This window comes from Saimiri boliviensis, chromosome 15 (genome assembly GCF_048565385.1).
Source record: "Saimiri boliviensis isolate mSaiBol1 chromosome 15, mSaiBol1.pri, whole genome shotgun sequence".
In the NCBI taxonomy this organism is placed as follows: Eukaryota; Metazoa; Chordata; class Mammalia; order Primates; family Cebidae; genus Saimiri; species Saimiri boliviensis.
Window position 1 is genome coordinate 2,906,647 of NC_133463.1, and position 21,067 is coordinate 2,927,713.

Here is a 21,067-nt window from a genome sequence, read left to right on the forward strand (position 1 = left end):
AGTTATGAAACATATCCACTGAAGGAGTAAAGGAGGGAAATGTCACAAAAAAACGTAGCATATTTAACAAGACGAGAGAAACTGGGTGATTTTATTCTCTTATCTCAATTCCCTGGGAAGTTTTCAGTGATGAGTATATAATATTAACTATTTGGAACCAAAAAAAAGTTTAAGAAATTACTGAAATCCTTGACTGCCTTGCCAAAACAATTCACTATAAAAATTACTGCCATAAAATACCTAAAACTTATATTAATTGAATACCAAATTAGGGCCAGGCATGGTAGCTCACGCCTATAATGCCAGCACTTTGGCAGGCCAAGGTGGGTGGATCATCTGAGGTCAGGAGTTCAAGACTAGCCTGGCCAACACAGTGAAACCCTGTCTCTACTAAAAGTAACAAAAATTAGCCGGGAGTGGTGGCATGCACCTGTAGTTCCAGCTATTCAGGAGTCTGAGGCAGGAGAATCACTTGAACCTGGGAGGTGGAGGTTGCAATGAGCCAAATCGTGCTATTCCACTCCAGCCTGTGTGACACTCTGAGACTCCATCTCAAATAAATAATTAGGTCCCATAATTTATAAACGCATATGAAATCCAAATACAATTTTAAGAAGCTCCATGAATTTAAAATTGTAACAGAATAGAAAAACAAGTGATATATAGAAACATATAAAAAGCGTGTGTCTTCTTATATTGAGGCTGGGCACAGTGCTCACACTTACAATCCCAGCAATTTGGGAAACCAAGGCAGGAGGATTGAGGCCAGGCACTGAAGACTAGCTTGGGCAACATAGCAAGACCCTATCTTTACAAAAAATAAACAATTAGCCGATCCTGGTTCCCAGCTACTCAGAAGGCTGAGGAAGGAGGATCACCTGAGCCCAGGAGTTGCAGTGAGCTACAACTTTACACTCCTGCACTCCAGCCTGGGTGCCAGAGCAAGACCTCATCTCTAAAAACTACAGCAATAAAAAAAAGTTTATGCCCCTTCTTATATAGTCAGGATCTGGTAAGAAACACATATAACTGACTTACTCAGGGCAGGCATTTTAGAGGGTAACAATTGACATTTACACTTCTGTATACAACTAATATTAATGGTTTCCTCTCATTTCTAAGGTTTCAAACACTTCATTTTCAATATTAAGACTTACAACATGATCTTAAGTACGTGTACTAAATGGGAAACACAGGAATTGTCATTACAGACTTTCTATTCATTTTGAAACACTTTTTCTCACTGCCGTAGCATACAGCATTTGGTCCACACCACTGTTTCAAGAGTGTTTTTAAGTTGTCAGGATTTTAAAGTCTTACTCTTCATAATGTGCTTTAAAATACACTTTTACTAAATACTAGGAAATGCAGAAAGCAGAAAAACTGCTAATACTGCAAACATATTTCTAAAATTGCTGAGAAATACTCTATGCTACCTTAGAAAGCAGTACCCTTAACATTTAATTGTCCCGACCCAGTTATTCAGGGGGAGCACGTACTGAAGTCCAGGGTTCTCATCGATCAATCCTTGAATCAGCACATCTTTTGTCAACTTAAATATTTCCTGGGAGTCATTATCTGTCTGACTTTCTGAATCTCTGTTTGAGAAAACAACAAGATGACAAAACATTAACGCTCTCTTCCAGCCCTTTTGTTCAACTACAATAACACTGTCTAGAATTAAATGTTAAAAGGCTGGCTTTCCCCGTTAGGCTTTAGATCTTCAAATCACAGCTTGCCCCCATCATGGGTGTGTACACACACAAGCCTTGAGAACCCATCCTTGCTCCCAGCAGGAGGAGAGTGGAACAGGAGGATGGGCCCAGAGGAGGCCAAGTGGTCTTGTGACACTCAGCTGTGGTGGTGTGGTAGTGTCCGGTGCTCCTGGAGGGTAAGGTTCCTGGCAGTTCACTTCCTTAGTCTTGCCAGATTTTAAAAGGACAACTATGAAAATAGGTTTTATTAGCACAACACTACACTTTTTCACTGATTATTTCACACAGGTATGTGAAATGCATTTTTAAAAGGATACAATATACTAAAATAAATGTGTTTTAATTATTAATCATGATTTAAAAATGCATTATGTTCCAGATTGCTAGACTGGACCCAAATGATCCCTAAAAAGGTAATATAAAATGCCAATGGTGTCCGGGCAACAAGGCAAAACCTGGTCTCTACAAAAAACAAACAAAATTAGCCAGGTATGCTGGCACACACCCACAGACCCAGCTACTCAGGAGGTTGAGATGGGAGGATACACTGAGCCCAGGAGGTCAAGGCAGCAGTGACCTGTGATTCAAAAATTAAAAAAAATAAAATAGTCAATTTATAGCTTACCTGTAATTGTCATGAATCCACATGAGAATATTATACATTTGTTCCCTACATGTTGTAGAAGGATGGGAAACAAATTCCACAACAGGGTTCAGAAGTTCTCGGAGTTCAACTGGTTTTAATTTTGGCATCACCTTATAAACTATGTCCAAACATACTTTTTGTCTTTCATCATCTCTGGGAGAGATTTTAAAAACACACAAATTTAACTATTTTTATTATTGTACTTTCAAAGCATGACAGGCGAGTTTTTCTTCTTTGTGCCATTCAGTCATTTCAAATTTTGTTATAATAGATAATACTACACTTACATAAAACTTATATTCTTAAAATAAACATGGACCAGATTATTAAATATAAGACAAAATACTTCAATGTGCTATCCTACATTGGACACTGAAATAGAAAAAGGATAATAGAAGGAAATTGGTGAAACGGAAGTAAAGACTAGTTTGGTACATAGTAATGTTCTAATGTTAATTTCTTACTTTTGACAAATTTACCAAGATTATGTAAAAGAGGAAAGCCGAGTAAAGGGCTTATATTGAAATTATGTATACTATTGCTCAATTTTTCTGTAAATACAGTTACTTCAAGATAAAAAGCTTATTTTTAAGGCCAGGCGTGGTGACTCATGCCTGTAATCCCAACACTTTGGGAGGCCGAGGTGGGTGGATCATCTCAAGTCAAGAGTTTCAGACCAGCCTGACCTACATGGTGAAACCTCATCTCTACTTAAAAGACAAAAAAATTAGCCAGGTATGGTGGTATACACCTGTAATCCCAGCTACTTGGGAGGCTGAGGTGGGAGACTTGCTTAAACCCATGAGGTGGAGGTTGCAGTGAGCTGAGATTGCGCCATTACACTCTAGCCTGGGCAACAAGAGCGAAACTCTGTCTTGAAAAAGTTAAAAAAGCTTATTCTTAGAAAAACCTAACAATGGCAAACAAATTATTTTTTAAAATGACTTCCAGTGCTATGTGGCATATTGTATAGTGAAGTTAAGTGCAATGTGAGCCCTAAATGAGGCAAATAGCTATTCCTTACAGCACTCAGCAGAATGCCTCACACAGTAGATACTCAGTGAATATAAGGATATTAGGACAGTGACATCCATTGTTACTGACACAGTGCATATTTATCAATAACATCGCTATGCAAAAATACGTCCATAGGAGGGAGACAAGACTGCTGACTAGATGTAGTCAGTAGGGCCTCTCCCAGCAAAACAGAGCAAAATAGTGAGTAAACCATATGCTCTGAAGAGCTCTTTGGAAACAAAACACAGCATCGACAGAGAGACAACGCTGGCACTGGGGCTGAAGAGGGAGGAAGCTGGGAAGCCTGCACAGAGTCTCCAGGTGCCAGAACCCGCTCCCGGCCTTGATCAGGTCCTAAGGAAGGGGTGAGTGGCATGACAATAAAGCCACCTACACTTGCTGCTGAGCTCTGGGATACTAGTCACAAAATATCCCACAACTCCCACAGACATTTGAATTGGCAGGGATATGTGAGAGAGAAGGCACAGGCAGAGCATGAGCCTACATGCAGCCCAGTGGGTCTTACTCCATGTGGGGCAGCTCCAGCAAAAAGTGACCCCAGGGACCCATGTCTCCAGGCTCTCACCTTGCTCTGAGTCGCTCTAGTCCCTGCTGAATGCTGGGCTGGGAAAGAGCAGAGCTGTCCTTCCCGTGGGTCTGGGGTGAGTCTGACCTGCATGCCTATCTGTCCATTTCCCAGCCCCTCCCCTAACCCTGGCTGCTTCCACAAGAGCATACACACAGCATAGCCTCCACTACCCAGCCTGAGTGCTTTGCCAATGGCCTGGGAACACTTCACCCATCCCAGCACAGATGGTGCTTGATTCCGAAGGGACAGAGGACAAATCTGTGGGCCTGGTCCAGCCCCCAGGGTGCAAGGAATATAGAGCCAAGATCTGGGGTCAGAGCTCAAGCTCTGCTTAGAACATTGAGCAGAGTGAGACATGGGTTCGTGTTCCAGCATGAATGCTGGGTGAGCCCCCTTCCACAAGGCTGGTCTGGGAACGGTGAGGCCTGTTTGCCAGCTTTGCATCTGCCTAAGGAACCCTGTGGCATGAAACACGTAACGGCCCTGTGATCTTGTCACAGAAGGCATGGAATACACTAGCTGGTCAGGCCAGCCACAGGGGCAGACACCAGCAGACTTGGTTGAGGGAGCATGAGCTGGGCAGTCCCCACAACTGTCTGTTGGGCAAAAACCCCAGGCTGTGGGCAACAGACTGCAGGCAACATACAGCCTGCACAACCACGGTATCACCCTGCCCTGAGATCCCCCACCCTTGACTTACTATACCAACAGACCACCCACAGACATATTCCACAACCCACTCTGACTCTGCCAAGCACAGAGGACCAGCGGGCCTCCAAAATGCTGCGGGTCTCCTGGTGACCTAACCTTCAGCTCAGGCCACTGCTAAGGGGTGGGGAGCAAAGCCCGCCAGGGACCCCCACCTTGGGGTTCAGGAAATGTGCGTATGGTACCAGTGATTGGAGGGGGCTCCTCTAGGGCCTGAGAATGACCCTGGTGAGAGGAGTTGTCTCCCTTCCCCTCCCCCTAGAACAGAGCACTGTACTGAACGGACTCCAATTGAAGAGCCTGTGTGCTAGCCCTTACCCTTAAGCGCCATATACTGGATCATAGTCTGAATTAAATCAATAAAAAAAATTCTTCTAGTATACATCACCTCTGAAACCCAATGCAGGAATCTAGCACAAAGAAAGATCCTACACAGAGCCTCAGCCCCCTGAAAGCACCCAGAAAGGAAGCCAATCAATTATACTCGCATACACCACAATTGAACCCTCAAGGAAAATGATGAATATGAAAACAAAAGGTCCTATCCAAGCTGCAGCAACTCCAAAAAGATAAAGAAACACCACCCTCTCAGGTAACGAAGAATTAGTGCAAGAACTCCAGCAATTCAAAGTATCTCCTCACCTCCAAACCACTGTACTAGCTTCTCAGCAATGGTTTTTAGCCAAACCGAAATGGCTGAAATGATAGAAATAGAATTCAGAATCCAGACGGCAAGAAAACTCAAGATCCAAGAGAAGGCTGAAATCCAATCCAAGGAATCCAGTAAAATGATTCAAGAGTCAGAAGGCAACACAGCCATTTTAAGAACTAACAAGCCAGCCGCTAGGATCACATCTGAATCCTAGCACTTTGGGAGGCCAAGGCAGGTAGACTGCTTCAGTTGAGGAGTCTGAGGCCAGCCCAGGCAACACAATAAAACTCCATCACTACAAAAAATACAAAAAATTAGCTGGGCATAGTGGTGCATGCCTATAGTCCCAGCTCCAAGGAAGACTGGGGTGTGAGGATCCACTGAGCCTGGGAGGTAGAAGCTGCAGCAGCGAGTCATGGTCGCACCACTACACTCTAACCTGGGTGACACAGTGACACCCTGTCTCAAAAAAAAAAAAAAAAAAAAAAAAAAAAAAGGACAGAAGGGAGGGCCAAATTGAAATTCTGGAATTGAAGATTCACTACAGAAATTTCACAATACAGTTGGAAACATTTACAACAGAATAGACCAAGCTAAGGAAACAATCTCAGAGCTTGAAGACCAGTCCTTCAAATCAACCCAGTCAGACTAAAATAAAGAAAAAAGAATTCTAAAAAATGAACAAAATCTCTGAGAAATAATGGATTATGTAAAAAGAACCAAACCTGTGACTTATGGACATTCCTGAAAGAGGAGACAACTTGGAAAATATATTCAAGATACAGTCCATGAAAATGTTCCCTATCTCACGAGAGAGGTGGACATGCAAATTCAAGAAATTCAGAGAAACCCTGTGAGATACTATACAAGACCATCCCCAAGACACAGTCATCAGATTTTCCAATGTCAACATGAAAGAAAAAATTAAAAGGTAGCTAGAGAGAAGGGTCAGGTCATTTCCTGAGAGAACCAACCTCATCAGGGTACCAACAGGCCTCTCAGCAGAAACCTTAAAAACCAGGAGAGACTGGGAACCTATTTTCAGCATCCTTGAAGAAAACAAATTGCAACCAAGAATTTCATATGCTGTCAAATTAAGCTTCATAAGGACAGGAAAAATAAAGTCCTTTTCAGACAAAGAAACACTAAGGGCATTTGTTACCACTAGACCTGCCTTAGAAGAGATCCTTAAGGGAGTGCTAAACATGAAGCAAAAGAACAATACCAGCTACCACAAAAACATACCGAAATACATAGCCCACCAACACTGTAAAGCAACTACACAGTTAAGTCTACAAAACAAGCAGCTAACAATGAGACAGTAGGATCAAAACCTCACATATCAATATTAACCTTGAATGTAAATGGTCTAAAGGCCCCTTTTAAAAGCCACAAGTGGCAATTTGGATTTAAAAATAAAGACTCAACTATTTTCTTGCTTCAACACACCCATCTCACATGTAACAACACCCACAGGCTCAAAGTAAAAGGATGGAGAAAGATCTATCACAAAAACTGAAAACAAACAAACAAAAAATGCAGGGGTTACTATTCTTTTATTTTAAAAAACAACTTTAAACCAACAACAGTTAAAAAGGATAAAAAAGGGCATTACATAATGACAAAAGGTTCAATTCAACAAGAAGACTTAACTATGTTACATATATAAGCACCTAACTTTGGGAGCACACAGATTCATAAAAAAATTCTTCTAGACCTATGAAGAGACTTATACAGCCACACAATAATAGCGGAAAACTTTAACACTATACTGATACTGTTAGAAAGATGAGGAAGGCAGAAAACTAAGAAAGAAATTCTGGACTTAAACTCAACGCTTGAACAGTTCAACCCAATGCATCTACAGAATACTCCACCTAACAACCACAGAATATACATTCTTCTCATCTGCACATGTAACGTACTCTAAGATCAACCAAATGCTCAGTCACAACACAAGCTCAATTAAATAAAAATCAAAACCATACTCAGACCACAGTACAATAAAAATAGAAATCAATACGAAGATCTCTCAAAACCACACAAGTTCACAAAATTTAAACAACTTACTCCTAAATGATTGTTGAATAAGCAACAAAATTAAGGCAGAAATAAAAAATTATTTTTCAGTTAAGGAACACAGGGACACAACATATCAAAGTCTTTGGGATGCAGCTAGAGTAGTATTAAAAGGAAAGTTTACAGCACTAAATGCCTACATCAAAACATTAGAAAGACCTCAAATCAACAATCAAACATCGCATATAAACTAGAAAAACAAGAACAAACCAAGGCCAGGTGCAGTGGCTCATGGCTGTAATCCCACTTTGGGAGGCTGAGGCGGGAAGATCATCTAAGGTCAGGAGTTCAAGACCAGCCTGGTCAACATGGTAAAACCCTGTCTCTACTAAAAATATAAAAAGTAGCCAGGCCTGGTGGTGTCTGTCTATAAACCCAGCTACTCAGGAGGCTGAGGCAAAAGAATCACTTAAAACTGGGAGGCAGAGGTTGTGGTGAGCTGAGGTCGCATGCCTGCACTCCAGCCTGGGTAAGAGAGAGAGACACGGGCTAGCCATGTGCAGAAAGCAGAAACTGGACCCCTTCCTGACACCTTACACTAAAATTAACTCCAGATGGATTAAAGACTTAAGCATAAGACCTAACACCATAAAAACCCTAGAAGAAAATCTAGGCAAAACCATTCAGGACATAGGCGTAGGCAAGGACTTCATGACCAAAACACCAAAAGCATTGGCAACAAAACCCAAAATAGACAAATGGGACCTAATCAAACTCCACAGCTTCTGCACAGCAAAAGAAACAGTCATTAGAGTGAATCAGCAACCAACAGAATGGGAAAAAATTTTTGCAGTCTACCCATCTGACAAAGGGCTGATATCCAGAATTTACAAAGAACTAAAACAGATTTACAAGAAAAAAACAAAAAAGCCCATTCGAAAGTGGGCAAAGGATATACACAGACACTATACAAAAGAAGACATACATGAGGCCAACAAACACATGAAAAAAGGCTCATCATCACTGGTCATCAGAGAAATGCAAATTAAACTACATTGAGATACCATCTCACGCCAGTTAGAATGGCGATCATTAAAAAATCTGGAGACAACAGATGCTGGAGAGGATGTGGAGAAATAGGAACACTTTTACACTGTTGGTGGGAGTGTAAATTAGTTCAACCATTGTGGAAGACAGTGTGGCGATTCCTCAAGGATCTAGAAATAGAAATTCCATTTGACCCAGCAATCCCATTACTGGGTATATATCCAAAGGATTATAAATCATTCTACTATAAGGACACATGCACATGAATGTTCATTGCAGCACTGTTTACAATAGCAAAGACCTGGAACCAACCCAAATGCCCATCAATGATAGACTGGACAGGGAAAATGTGGCACATATACACCATGGAATATTATGCAGCCATAAAAAAATGATGAGTTCGTGTTCTTTGTAGGGACATGGATGAACCTGGAAGCCATCATTCTCAGCAATCTGACACAGGAGCAGAAAATCAAACACTGCATGTTCTCACTCATAGGTGAGTACTGAACAATGAGAACACATGGACACAGGGAGGGGAGCACTACACACTGGGGTCTGTTGGCGGGAAATAGGGGAGGGACAGTGAGGGGTGGGGAGCTGGGGGAGGGATGACATGGGGCGAAATGCCAGATATAGGTGAGGGGGAAGAAGGAAGCAAATCACAGTGCCACGTGTGTACCTATGCAACAATCTTGCATGTTCTTCACATGTACCCCAAAACCTAAAATGCAATTAAAAGAGAGAGAGAGAGAGAGAGAGAGAGAGAGAGAGACTGTCTCAAAAAAAAAAAAAAAAAAAAAGTTCAAAGGAGCATTTGTCAAAATAATAAGAGACATCTACAACAAACCCATAGCCAACATCCTACTGCCTGACGGCAAAGACTGGAAGCGTTCTCCATGGGAACTGGAAAACACAAGGGTGCCCGCTCTCATCACTCCTATTCAACACAGTACTCGAAGTCCTACGCACAGCAATCAAGCAAGAGGAAGAAATAAGACATATTCAAGTAGGAAAAGAAGAAATCAAACTATTCCTCTTCTCTGATGGTATGATTCTATACCTAGAAACTCCTAAAAATCTGCCAAAAGGCTACTAGACCTAATAAATGACTTCAGTAAAGTTTCAGGATACAAAATCAATGTACAAAAATCAGTAACATTTCTATAAACCACTAACATTACAGCTGAGAGCCAAATCAAGAATGTAAGCCCACATACAACAGCAAAAACAGAATAAAATTCCTAGGGATACTGCTAACCAAGGAGGTGAAGGATCTCTACAAGGAGAACTATAAAACACTGCTGAAAAGTAATAAAAGACAATAAAAATAAATCAAAAAACATTCTATGCTCATGGATTGGAAGAATCAATATTGTTAGAATGGCCATACTGTCCAAAGCAATCTACAGATTGAATGCTATTCCTATCAAACTACTTATGTCACTTTTCACAGAATTGGGAAAAATCTATTCTAAAATTCATATGAAACCAAAGTGCCCGAATAACCAAAACAATTCTAAGCAAAAAGAACAAAGCCAGAACCTCATATTACCCAACTTCACTAAAACTACAAGGCTACAGCAAGGTACTGGTAAAAAGAAAGAAAGAAGAATAGGAAAGAAAAAGGAGAAAGGAAGAAAGAAAAGAGAGAAAGGCGGAGGGAGGGAAGGAGGGAGGGAGGGAGGGAGGGAGGGAGGGAGGCAGGCAGGCAGGCAGGCAGGCAGGCAGGCAGGCAGGCACAGAGGCCAACGGAATAGAATGGAGAACCCAGAAATAAAGCCACACACCTACAACCATCTGGTCTTCAACAAAGTCAACAAAAATAAACTATGGCGAAAAGATGCCTCGTTCAATAAATTGTACTGAGATAACAGGGCAATCATATGCAAAAGAATGAAGCTAAACCCCTACCTATCACCATATACAAAAATTAAGATGGATTACAGACTTCAGTGTAAGATTTCAAATTATAAAAATCCAAAATCTAGGCAATACCTTTCTCAATATCAGCCTTGGCAAAGAATTTATGACTAAGTTCTAAGAAGAAATTGCAACAAAGAATGAAACTAGACCACTACCTATCACCATATACAAAAATTAAGGTGGATTATAGACTTCAAATTATAAAAATCCAAAATTTAGGAAATACCCTTCTCAATATCAGCCTTGACAAAGAATTTATGACTAAGTTCTAAAAAGAAATTGCAATGAAAACAAAAATTGATCAGCAGGATCTAGTTGAAGAGCTTCTGTGCAGCAAGAGATACTATCAAGAGGATAAACAGACAACCTATAGAATGGGAGAAAATATTCAAAATATTCACAAACTATATAGCTAACAAAGGTCTAATATCCAGAATCCATAAAAAACATAAACAATAGTTAAAAAGCAACCCCATTAAAAATGAGCAAAAGACATGGATACTTTCCTTTTTTTTTTTTTTTTTTTTGAGACGGAGTTTCACTCTTGTTACCCAGGCTGGAGTGCAATGGCGCGATCTCGGCTCATGGCAACCTCTGCCTCGTGGGTTCAAGCAATTCTCCTGCCTCAGCCTCCTGAGTAGCTGGGATTACAGGCACGCGCCACCATGCCCAGCTAATTTTTTGTATTTTTAGTAGAGATGGGGTTTCACCATGTTGACCAGGATGGTCTCGATCTCTTGACCTTGTGATCCACCCGCCTCGGCCTCCCAAAGTGCTGGGATTACAGGCTTGAGCCACCGCGCCCGGCAACATGGATACTTTTCAAAAGACATGTAAGTGGCCAACAAATATAAATATAAAAAGGTCACCATAGCAAATCATCAGAGAAATGCAAATGAGACACCATCTCAGGACAGTCAGAATGGTTTTGTTAAAAAACAACAGACATTGTCAAGGTTGTAGAGAAAAGGGAACACTTACACATTTTTGGTGGGAACGTAAATTAGTTCAGCCACTGCGGAGAGCAGTCTGGAGACTTCTCAAGGAAGTCAGAGTTGAACTATCATTTGACCCAGCAATCCCATTACTGGGTATACATGCAAAGGAAAATAAATCATTCTACCAAAGAGACACATGCACCATATGTTCACCACAGCACCATATACAATAGCAAAAACAGGGAATCAACCCAGGTACCTATCAGTGATGCACTGGATAAAGAAAATGGTACATATACACCAGAGCGTTAGGCAGCCATAAAAAAAAGAATGAAATAATCTCCTTTGCAGCAACATGGATTCAGCTGGAGGCCATTATTCTAAGCGAATTAATGCAGAAACAAGCAAATACTGCATGTACTCACTCATATGTGGGAGCTAAACACTGAGTACACGTAGACATAAGGTCAGAAACGACAGACACTGGGGAAAAGAAGAACAGTAAGGGAGGAAATGAGGCAAGAGCTGAAAAACTACCTACTAAATACTATGGTCAGGACCTGAGTGACAGATTCATCTTCACTCCCAATGTCAGCATTATGCAATACACCTTTGTAACAAACCTGCACTTGTACCTCCTGATTCAAAAATAAAAGCTGAAAAAAAAAAAAAAAAGGGTATATAGACTAAAATTGGAAAAGAGTACAGGGAAATAATACAATGTAAGTGATCAGCAGCTTTCTAACATATACTTTTATGCTATGTTGCAATTTTGAAAATAAATCAACAACTGAAACACATTAACAGAAGCTTCTCACCTGGCAAAATTAGTACAGAATTCAAAAGCATACATTTTAAATCTAAAGAGAGCCAAGACAACCCCACAGGCCACCTCCTTCATTTAGGGATGAAACACAAACCCTAGGATGTGGCTCCCCAAGATGCCAGGCCAAGGGAGCAGGGAGCAGGCCCAACTCAGCACACGTCCTGTTCTTATGCTGCTTTCACCTTTTCTTCAGAGATTCCAACTTCAGAAACGTGCATTTCATGGAAACCCACAGGTTCTGGAAGTGGAGACATCTGAACAAATTAACACTTTATGAGCCAATGGGACCCGAGAGCAGGGCTAGTGTTCACTCACCTATGTCTCATGATTTGAACGAAGTCCTTGCTCTTTAACTGGAAGTACAGCTCTGTCATTGCCTCCACACGACAAAGTACCACCTCCAGACAGAGTGTTTTCAACACTCCATGAAATTTTGGTAGCAGAAAGAACACAGCATTCATGAACCTGGGGAGCAAGAGGACTGGTGAGAGGAGGGCCAACGAGCCTCCTGCCCCAACAGGGTCCCTGGACAGCCCATACCTGTCTGCAAGAGGAGGGAAGCTCTTGGTCACTTTGTTCAAGCACACAATAAACTTGTCCTCCATAGTGTTCTGATGTTGTTTCAATTGTTTCGCAACTAGTTCACATAGAGACTCCTCCAGAATCTGAAAAATTAAGTTTATTTTCAAATACACAAAAGTGGAAATGTAGGTTAAGCACCTAAGTAAGGTTTATCTTGAGTATTTAAGTGAGCCTAAGGAAGGTGTTCAATGTTATCACCTACAACAAGGTAGATGATGGGACAGTAGTTTGCCGGGGATGTCTGCTGGTCTGCACTGATCATCGCACACCCACGGGCTCTGGATCCTTGAGTTCCTACACCTCAGTGAGCCAGTCCACACGGCTGTGCTCTGCGCTGAGCACCCAGGTGTCTGGGTCGTGTCAGATGTCAGACTGATGAAGATCAGTGTTTCCTACTGACACCAAAACACTCCCAGTAAGTTCTTTGAGAAGCGAAGCTAAATAGTGTTTGAGACTTATTTTATGATGTTCGGGTTTCTGATGAAAAATATTCACATGGACTAGAATTTTCAAGCAATTCTATTCACACAGCAATCCTCATCACTGCTCACATCCCACCTCTCTTCACCAAGTGTTGCTACCTACTGTTATATATTCGTCTGTATACCATCTGTTTCCCCTCCCCAAATGCCGGCTCCTGAAGGGCAGGGACGTGACCTGTCCTGTTCCCTACTGCATGCCTAGAACCTAGAACCAGGATGCCCTCAAATGTGCTCCACACAGAGAAGGACTCGCAGCTTCTACTGGAAGGAAGCAACAGAAAACACTGCTGTCCTTCATAGCTCACCTCGTTCCTCACAAACATCAGAGGGAGGAATAGGCAACCTTTTCAAAGACACGAAGACTGAACAGTTGTTCAAAGCAAACTCACCACAGACTGTGCACCCCAAATCTGAAAACCCAGAAGCCTCCAAAATGTGAAACTTTTTGAGCCTCAGCAACAAAACATTCACTGGAGGATGTGAATTTTGGATTTTCAAATTAGAGATGTTCAAACAGGAACTATAATGCAAATAGTGCAAAACCAGAAACTGGAAACAATCTTGACCCCAAGCATTTTGGAAAAGAGATACTTTTCCAAAATAGTATGAGACTATTTTTAAATTATGTTTAAGAAAAATCCTTAACACAAAACCACAAATTTCAATGGCCTGAAGCCCATATAGAATACGGTAGTTAGTACTGCACTACTGAGGTAGGTAGTTTTGTACTACTGATTCTTTTTATTAAAAGTATTTATATGACAACACAATTAAACGGTCACAATCTAGCAAGTAAAGAAAGCAAGTTGTAAAACAGTATGGATAAGAGAGACCAAGGACAGTGGAGCTGTGTGCCCCAGGTACTAACAATCGTTCTATGGGAAGTGTGAGCCTATCTTACTGTATTCTTTTTATTTTACATTTTTTATTTTATTTTATTTTATTTTTTTTGAGACGGAGTTTCGCTCTTGTTACCCAGGCTGGAGTGCAATGGCGCGATCTCGGCTCACCGCAACCTCCGCCTCCTGGGCTCAGGCAATTCTCCTGCCTCAGCCTCCCGAGTAGCTGGGATTACAGGCACGTGCCACCACGCCCAGCTAATTTTTTGTATTTTTAGTAGAGACGGGGTTTCACCATGTTGACCAGGATGGTCTCGATCTCTTGACCTCGTGATCCACCCGCCTCGGCCTCCCAAAGCGCTGGGATTACAGGCTTGAGCCACCGCGCCCGGCCTATTTTACATTTTTTGAGTAGAGTCTCACTCTGTCACCCAGGCTGCAGTGCAATGGCATGATCTCGGCTCACTGCAACCTCCACGTCCTGGGTTGAAGGATTCTCCCGCCTCAGCTTCCTGAGTAGCTGGGATTACATGTGCCTACCACCACGCCCAGCTAACTTTTGTATTTTTAGTAGAGATGGGGTTTCACCATGTTGGCCGGGCTGGTCTCGAACTCCTGGCTTCAGGTGAACTACCCGCCTCGGCCTCCCAAAGTGCTGGGATTACAGGTGTGAGCCACAGCACTTGACCAATTTTTGTATTTTTTGTGGAGACAGGATTTCACCATGTTGGCCAGGCTGGTCTCAAACTCCTGACGTCATGATCCACCCGCCTCGGCCTCCCAAAGTGCTGGGACTGCAGGTGTGATCCACAGCACTTGACCAATTTTTGTTTTTGTTGGCCAGGCTGGTCTCGAACTCCTGACCTCAAGTGATCCACCTGCCTTGGCCTCCCAAAGTGCTGGGATTATAGGCAAGAGCCACAGTGCCTGGCCTCTTGCTTACTTCTTTATGTTTACTCTGCTTTCCAAACTTCTATGATAAGTCTTCATCACTTTTCTATTTAGAAAAAAAATACATAAAAGAAAGTGAAATTATTCTTAAGGTGAAATTTAAGTCATGAGAGATTAAACATGGGGATCTGCTGTAACTTACTCCATTTATGGTGGAAATGAAGCATATTACATAGATTTAAATCGCATATTTAGGGATATTAGAATCTTCTTGTAAAAAGTTTCTACTGAATTTTAAAAATCTGTTTATTTACAAAAATAGCTGATAATCCCTAAAATAAATTGAAAGTAGTGTTTGATCTTCCCAAAGGGGGGGGGGTCTATTTCCTTGCAGCTTAATTTTATTTTAAATCCAAACAAGTCCATACTTGGTGACATGGACAAGGGTCCAATCACAGTGTTGGGCCCGCTGGTGCCTGCTCAGGACCACCCAGCTTCTCCTAAGCCTCTTCTCACCCAGCCCAACAGTGACTGGGACCTGGAATCTACTCTGTCCTTTCTTTTAGGAGAGGAACTGAGCTGGGGGTACAAACTCGAGAGTCACCAACATAAAAGTAGTCTGTAAAGCTGTGAAGCTGGATGAGGTGGGCAGGGGAGCGGCAAGTGAGGCCAAGGCAGAGCAATGGAGGTGGTCAGGGAAATGAAGCTGAGGAAAGGGAGGAGAGGCCACTACAAGAGGACGAAGGGAGCCAAGAGTGTCCTCGGGGTGTGACCAGCTAGGCCACCCAGACAGGCTCTGCAGCAGCAAGATCCCCAGTGTCCCACACAGTACCTCATCCTAGTGATTACGCCAGCATTGAAGACCCCAAAACCCACAACCCTGCTTGGGCAACACGGCGAAACCTTGTTTCTACAAAACTTCCAAAAATTAGCCAAACATGGTGGTATATGCCTGTAATTCCAACTACTCAGGAGGCTGAGGTGGAAGGATGGCTTGAGCCCAGGAGTGTGAGGCTGCTATGATCACACCACTGCACTCCAGCCCAGGTGACAGAGCAAGACCCCCAGCTCTAAAAAAAATTTAAAACAATAAAGAATATGTGACTTCTTCATTCAGTCTTCTGATCTGAACATGCACTGCACTTAATCGTTCAGTTAGGCTGTCTCACAGTCCCGTCCAGTGGGCAAGGCAGCAGTACTGAGACCATCTCCACCAAAAACTACAAGCGGAGGACTAGACTGAGAGAATTCAGCACTCACCACAGCACCTATCTACCAGGACAATTTCCTCCACAAGGAACTCCTTAGAAACAAGTTCACAGTAATAAAAGCAGGTTAAATACTCTCATCCTGATTTTACATTACAAAGTTAGTTGCTGATCTCTAAATGTTCACCAAGTGTCCAAGGTGTTTAAAAATCATGTGTCCTGTCTAAAAAAAAGTAAGTGTTGTATTTGGTATATTTTAGTAATAAACAGTAAAACATTAATAAATGCAGAGGCCTATTTTGTTTCTAATACCATACAGGAAATACATATATAAGTATCAAGGGTGATAACAAATCAAAATAGAGTAAGAGGTATTTATTGAAAACTGCATAGCACACTCACATTTTTTCTCTCCATAACATATCGAAGTATAAGTCCTAGAACTTCTGCTGCAGCAGCATACACTTCTTTATATTTTACAAAGGACATATTATTCACCAAAGCTTGAAAGTATCTACAACAAATAAAGAAAAGACATATGCATCAAATAATCCATTCTGTTGTTCCACAAATATAAATGACAATTTTCCTTCTCACATTATACTGACAGCATAACTTGGGAAAATCTAAATATAGAACATGATGCAAATTCTGTGTACAAATACACACAGAAGCATGTATGTGAGGGCACTAATGTCACAAGCAGGAAGGTGCAGGGCAGTCTGCTGTTCCATCATGCAGAACCACTGCAGCTGGACCCACCCACAAGGCCGGACAGACAGAAAGCTACAGTGAAAGTAAGAGCTGCTATCCAAGATCATGGGGCACTGACTCACTTTCAAAAGCCACCTACTATACCAGGACAAGAACAATAAAATGAGAAAGAGCAGGACCATACTCCCAGTGCCATGCTATGCGAGGAGGTTTCCCAGGGAGCCAAGCATCCACTGTCAGCACTCAGGGAACTTTGCAAGGTTGTCCTGGAGTAGAAGCCAAAGCTCCAGCCAGTGACTGTCTAAAATGAGCCGAGTTCCCACGAAGGCTGCTGCAATACTGGCTGTCTCAGCCCTGAGGACACGCATCATCTCTGGCACAGGTAAATGGTATGACAGTGCTGGGGGACCATCACGGAGGACCAAACAGAGAAACTGAAATCCCCACAGGGATGGGAGGCTCAGATAGGGCAGGTGGAAAACCAGGGAGTAGCCAGGACTCAACACTGACTTCACAACCGTTAGGAGGAGGACAAAGAAATACCCTTTTGTGATGTCTGGAAACCATCTTTCTGATGGCCTCTTGCGCTTGGCATCTCGTGCCCAGCTGCCCTAGCTCCCAGGCGGGATGGTGCAGCCCAGTGTCCACCAACCCTCATGGTCAGAGAGCCCAGAACAAAGCCTCCTGGGGAACCTATGTTACTTTCAGGGGTAAATGTTCAGATATCAGTTTAGATATAATAAATATTTAACACCTCTCATCTGCCAGCATGTACGTGAAAAAAATTACACTAATTTTAAACACCTACATTTCTCATTTACTCCAAACATATTTTTTCTTCCAAAAATCTAAATCCAACTTCCTAAATTTAGGTGGCAAAAAAAATTTTTTTTGGTACAGATGGGGTCTTGCTATGCTGTACAGGGTGGTCTTGAACTCCTGGACTCAAGCAATCCTCCCGCCTTGGCCTCTCAATGTGTTAGAATAACAGGCGTGAGCCACCATGCCTGGCCCAGAAACATATGTAACATGGGTCTGCCCTTAAATTTATCAAAACTGCACTATATTTGCAGTCTGTCAAACCAGCTAGGGTAGATTTGACTTAAAAATGAATCAAGCAAACACATACTCGCTACTCTGGATGCCACACTGTGGGTCATAGGGAGGCAGGTCGTTGGCCATCACGATGCCTAGCAATTGAATCCCTACTGAGTTGTCTTTAGAATTAGGATCTTTACCGGAAAACTTTTCAAATATTAACCTGAAACATAAGCACAAAAAAGAAAATTGAGACTGTTATGTAATCAAATAAGAAGCAGGAAGACAAATAGAGAATTTTTTTTGTTTTGGGGAGATAAAGTCTTGCTCTGTCACCCAGGCTGGAGTGCAGTGGCACAATCTTGACTCACTGCAACCTCCACCCACTGGGTTCAAGCAATTCTCCTGCTTCACTCAGCCTCCCTAACAGCTGGGATTACCGGTGTGAGCTATCATGACCAGTTAATTTTTGGACAGATAAAGAATTTTCCAAAGCTAATCTTCAGGGTAGAAAATGCTTTTTCTTTATTTCTGTTGCTTCCCCAGGTCTAGCTTTGACTTACAGAAATGCTTTCTTTTTCTTTTCCCATATCCAATACCCCTGCTTGCTAACAACCCCCTGTTCACAGGTTATTCCAGCTTTGTAACATTGGCAATTTTATTGCTCTCATATTTTAATTATTTGCCTAAATCAGGTGTCCCCAAACCTTTTACACAGGGGGCTAGTTCAATGTCCCTCAGACTGTTGGAGGGCTGCCACATACTGTGCTCCTCTCACTGACCAGCAATGAAAGAGGTGCCCCTTCCTGAAGTGCAGTGGGGGGCTGGATGTGGCCCGCGGGCCGTAGTTTGGGGACGCCTGGCCTAAATTCTCCCTTAGTTGATAGCAAAACTTTTTGAAAGCTGTAGCTTGCCTCAGGGTACACTAAAAGGAATTACTCACAATCCTACCCGACCCCCCACCACCCTCTACCCTGTGGGCCAATGCAGGGTGGTGACCCTCCCCAGCATGTGGACAGCAGAAGTAAGCTAAGGGGGAAGGCAGGGCCACTGGAGAGCACGAGACACACGCCTGGTGCCACACTCTGGAGGCTGTGGTATTATTAGTAGAAATAAATTATTTTCTTCCTCCTATCATTTCATGTAATTAAATTTCACTGTAATAACCATTTACCACACACTACGTTTTAACTCAAATTTCTGAACAATACTGCAAAAACCAATAAACATACCTATAAGGGATGGATAAGCAATCCTTCCAGCACTCGACAAGGGTCTTTATAATTTCAAGGTTGTGTCTATACACAGCTCTTTTTGGATGAAAGACATGTTTCATTAGGAAATTAAGCAATCGATTTGCTAACACCTCATCTTTAGGGACCCCCTGAAAAGGTACAGAAATTCAATGTTAGTATGCGGCATTCCATTCTGGAAAAGCTTTTTTTTTTTCCTCTGAGGTGGAGTCTCGCTCTGTAGCCTAGGCTGGAGTGCAGTGACATGATCTTGGCTCTTTGGCTCACTGCAACCTCCGCCTCCCGGGTCCCACTTCAAGCAATTCTCCTACCTCAGCCTCCCAAGTAGCTGGGATTACAGGCACGAGCCACCATGCCCAGCTAATTTTTTTGTAGTTTTTACTATAGACAGGGTTTCACCAGGTTGGCCAGTCTAATCTTGAACTCCTGACCTCGTGATCCGCTCACCTCGGCCTCTCAAAAGTGCTGGGATTACAGACGTGAGCCTGGAAAGGCACTTCTTAACTCAAGTTTATTTATAAAAGAAATCTGGCATTTTACAGAGGAATCCGGCTCCTTTTCAAAGCCCTTTCTGTGATTTCTCAGAAAAAGGCAACAACAAAGGGGACCAGGCACCTGAGAGATGTCATCCAGGGTGCAGGATGCCAGCCGCCATCCCCCGTGCAAGCACCTCTGCATTCCGTCCCTGGAGCCTCCATGCCTAGGACCCTTTATGTGAGGCCCTGAACAGGGGCTAGCTGCAGGGCACAGGAGTGGCATAAAGGTACTTTCCCCACTCCGACTCAGCACCCAGTCAGTGCTTTCTGGCTCAGCTCTTCCCCCATAAAACTGCAGAGCCTCTTGTTCAGGGCACCTCAACAGTAAGACAGTCCGTGTCTGTGCTAATCCACCTGGCTGCTTTTCCCTCTAGGGAGAAACAGAACAGGCAGTCTCCCTCCACTGTTAGCCTCTCACTTCCATGACTCCAGAGTGAGTCAAGTCTTCACTGCAACCTTCTTTCTGGCTTGCTGTTGCTGTAATCAGCTACCCTGAGCCTAGCAGTTTCACTCTTTTGAGGTCAGCTGAGTTCTGACAGCTACATCAATCTCTCCCAATGGATCTTAAGTTAAACTAAATCCCCTGTTTTTTCATTTTATTAAGCAGACTACCCAAGTATTTCATCACACTAAGACTAAGAAATCTAAATTTGGTTTACTGTGAAAAAAATGAGATAGGCATATCCAGAGACAAGCGCATGAGAAAGCTCCATGTACTTTTTTGGGGGGAAAGGTGGGGATGGAGTCTCACTCTGTCACCCAGGCTGTAGTGCAATGGCATGATCTCTGCTTACTGCAACCTCAACCTCCCGGGTTTAAGCAATTCTCCTGCCTCAGCCTCCCAAGTAGCTAGGATTATAGGCATGAACCACCACACCCAGCTAATTTTTTTTTTCCTGCTTCCACCTCACAGAATTTTTTTTTTAAAGTAGACATTGGGTTTTACCATGCTAGCCAGGCTGGTCTCAAACTCCTGACCTCAAGTCATCTGCCCGTCTCAGCCTCCTGAAGTGCTGGGATTACAGGCCCATGTGTGTGTATTATATTTAATATGGACTGCTCCTACCATCTCCTCACATGAAAACTTTTTTATGCTGTCAGTGTCCACAGTTTTAAATGAATAGGCAAAGCTCCAACACACACGTCTACACTGGTGGGTACCACATTTGTCTCAATATAACATGGTGTTATCATCTGGCAGCTGCTGCTTTAGCCCTCATCTTGCCATTACTAATATGAGGCAATACTCTGAGGGCAAAGAAGCTGGCACAAACGCCAATATCCAGGGACTTCGGTCAGGGTAGAAGTCTTCAGAACCTCCCATTCAGGGTTGGCTGACATTCAGTTTACACATAGTTTTAATAAATCTACAATCTAATTTCCAAGGCAAGTAAAGGCAGCAAACAAAACAAACACCTGACAGCTTCATAATAAAAGCAAG

The 21,067-nt window shown here is 42.6% G+C and overlaps 1 protein-coding gene across 2 annotated transcripts in view; it reads right to left on the reverse strand.

The window, feature by feature from the left end:
* PRKDC (protein kinase, DNA-activated, catalytic subunit) overlaps positions 1–21,067 on the reverse strand; it is a 184,307-nt gene that overhangs the window by 61,124 nt on the left and 102,116 nt on the right. For both annotated transcript variants that reach the window (XM_003940866.4, XM_003940865.4), the window contains exons 50-56: positions 19,070–19,221; positions 17,929–18,060; positions 16,488–16,599; positions 12,624–12,748; positions 12,399–12,548; positions 2,341–2,514; positions 1,500–1,598 (exon numbers count right to left, since the gene is read on the reverse strand). In XM_003940866.4, coding sequence (XP_003940915.2) covers positions 1,500–1,598; positions 2,341–2,514; positions 12,399–12,548; positions 12,624–12,748; positions 16,488–16,599; positions 17,929–18,060; positions 19,070–19,221 — 944 coding nt within the window. The remainder of the gene's footprint in view (positions 1–1,499; positions 1,599–2,340; positions 2,515–12,398; positions 12,549–12,623; positions 12,749–16,487; positions 16,600–17,928; positions 18,061–19,069; positions 19,222–21,067) is intronic.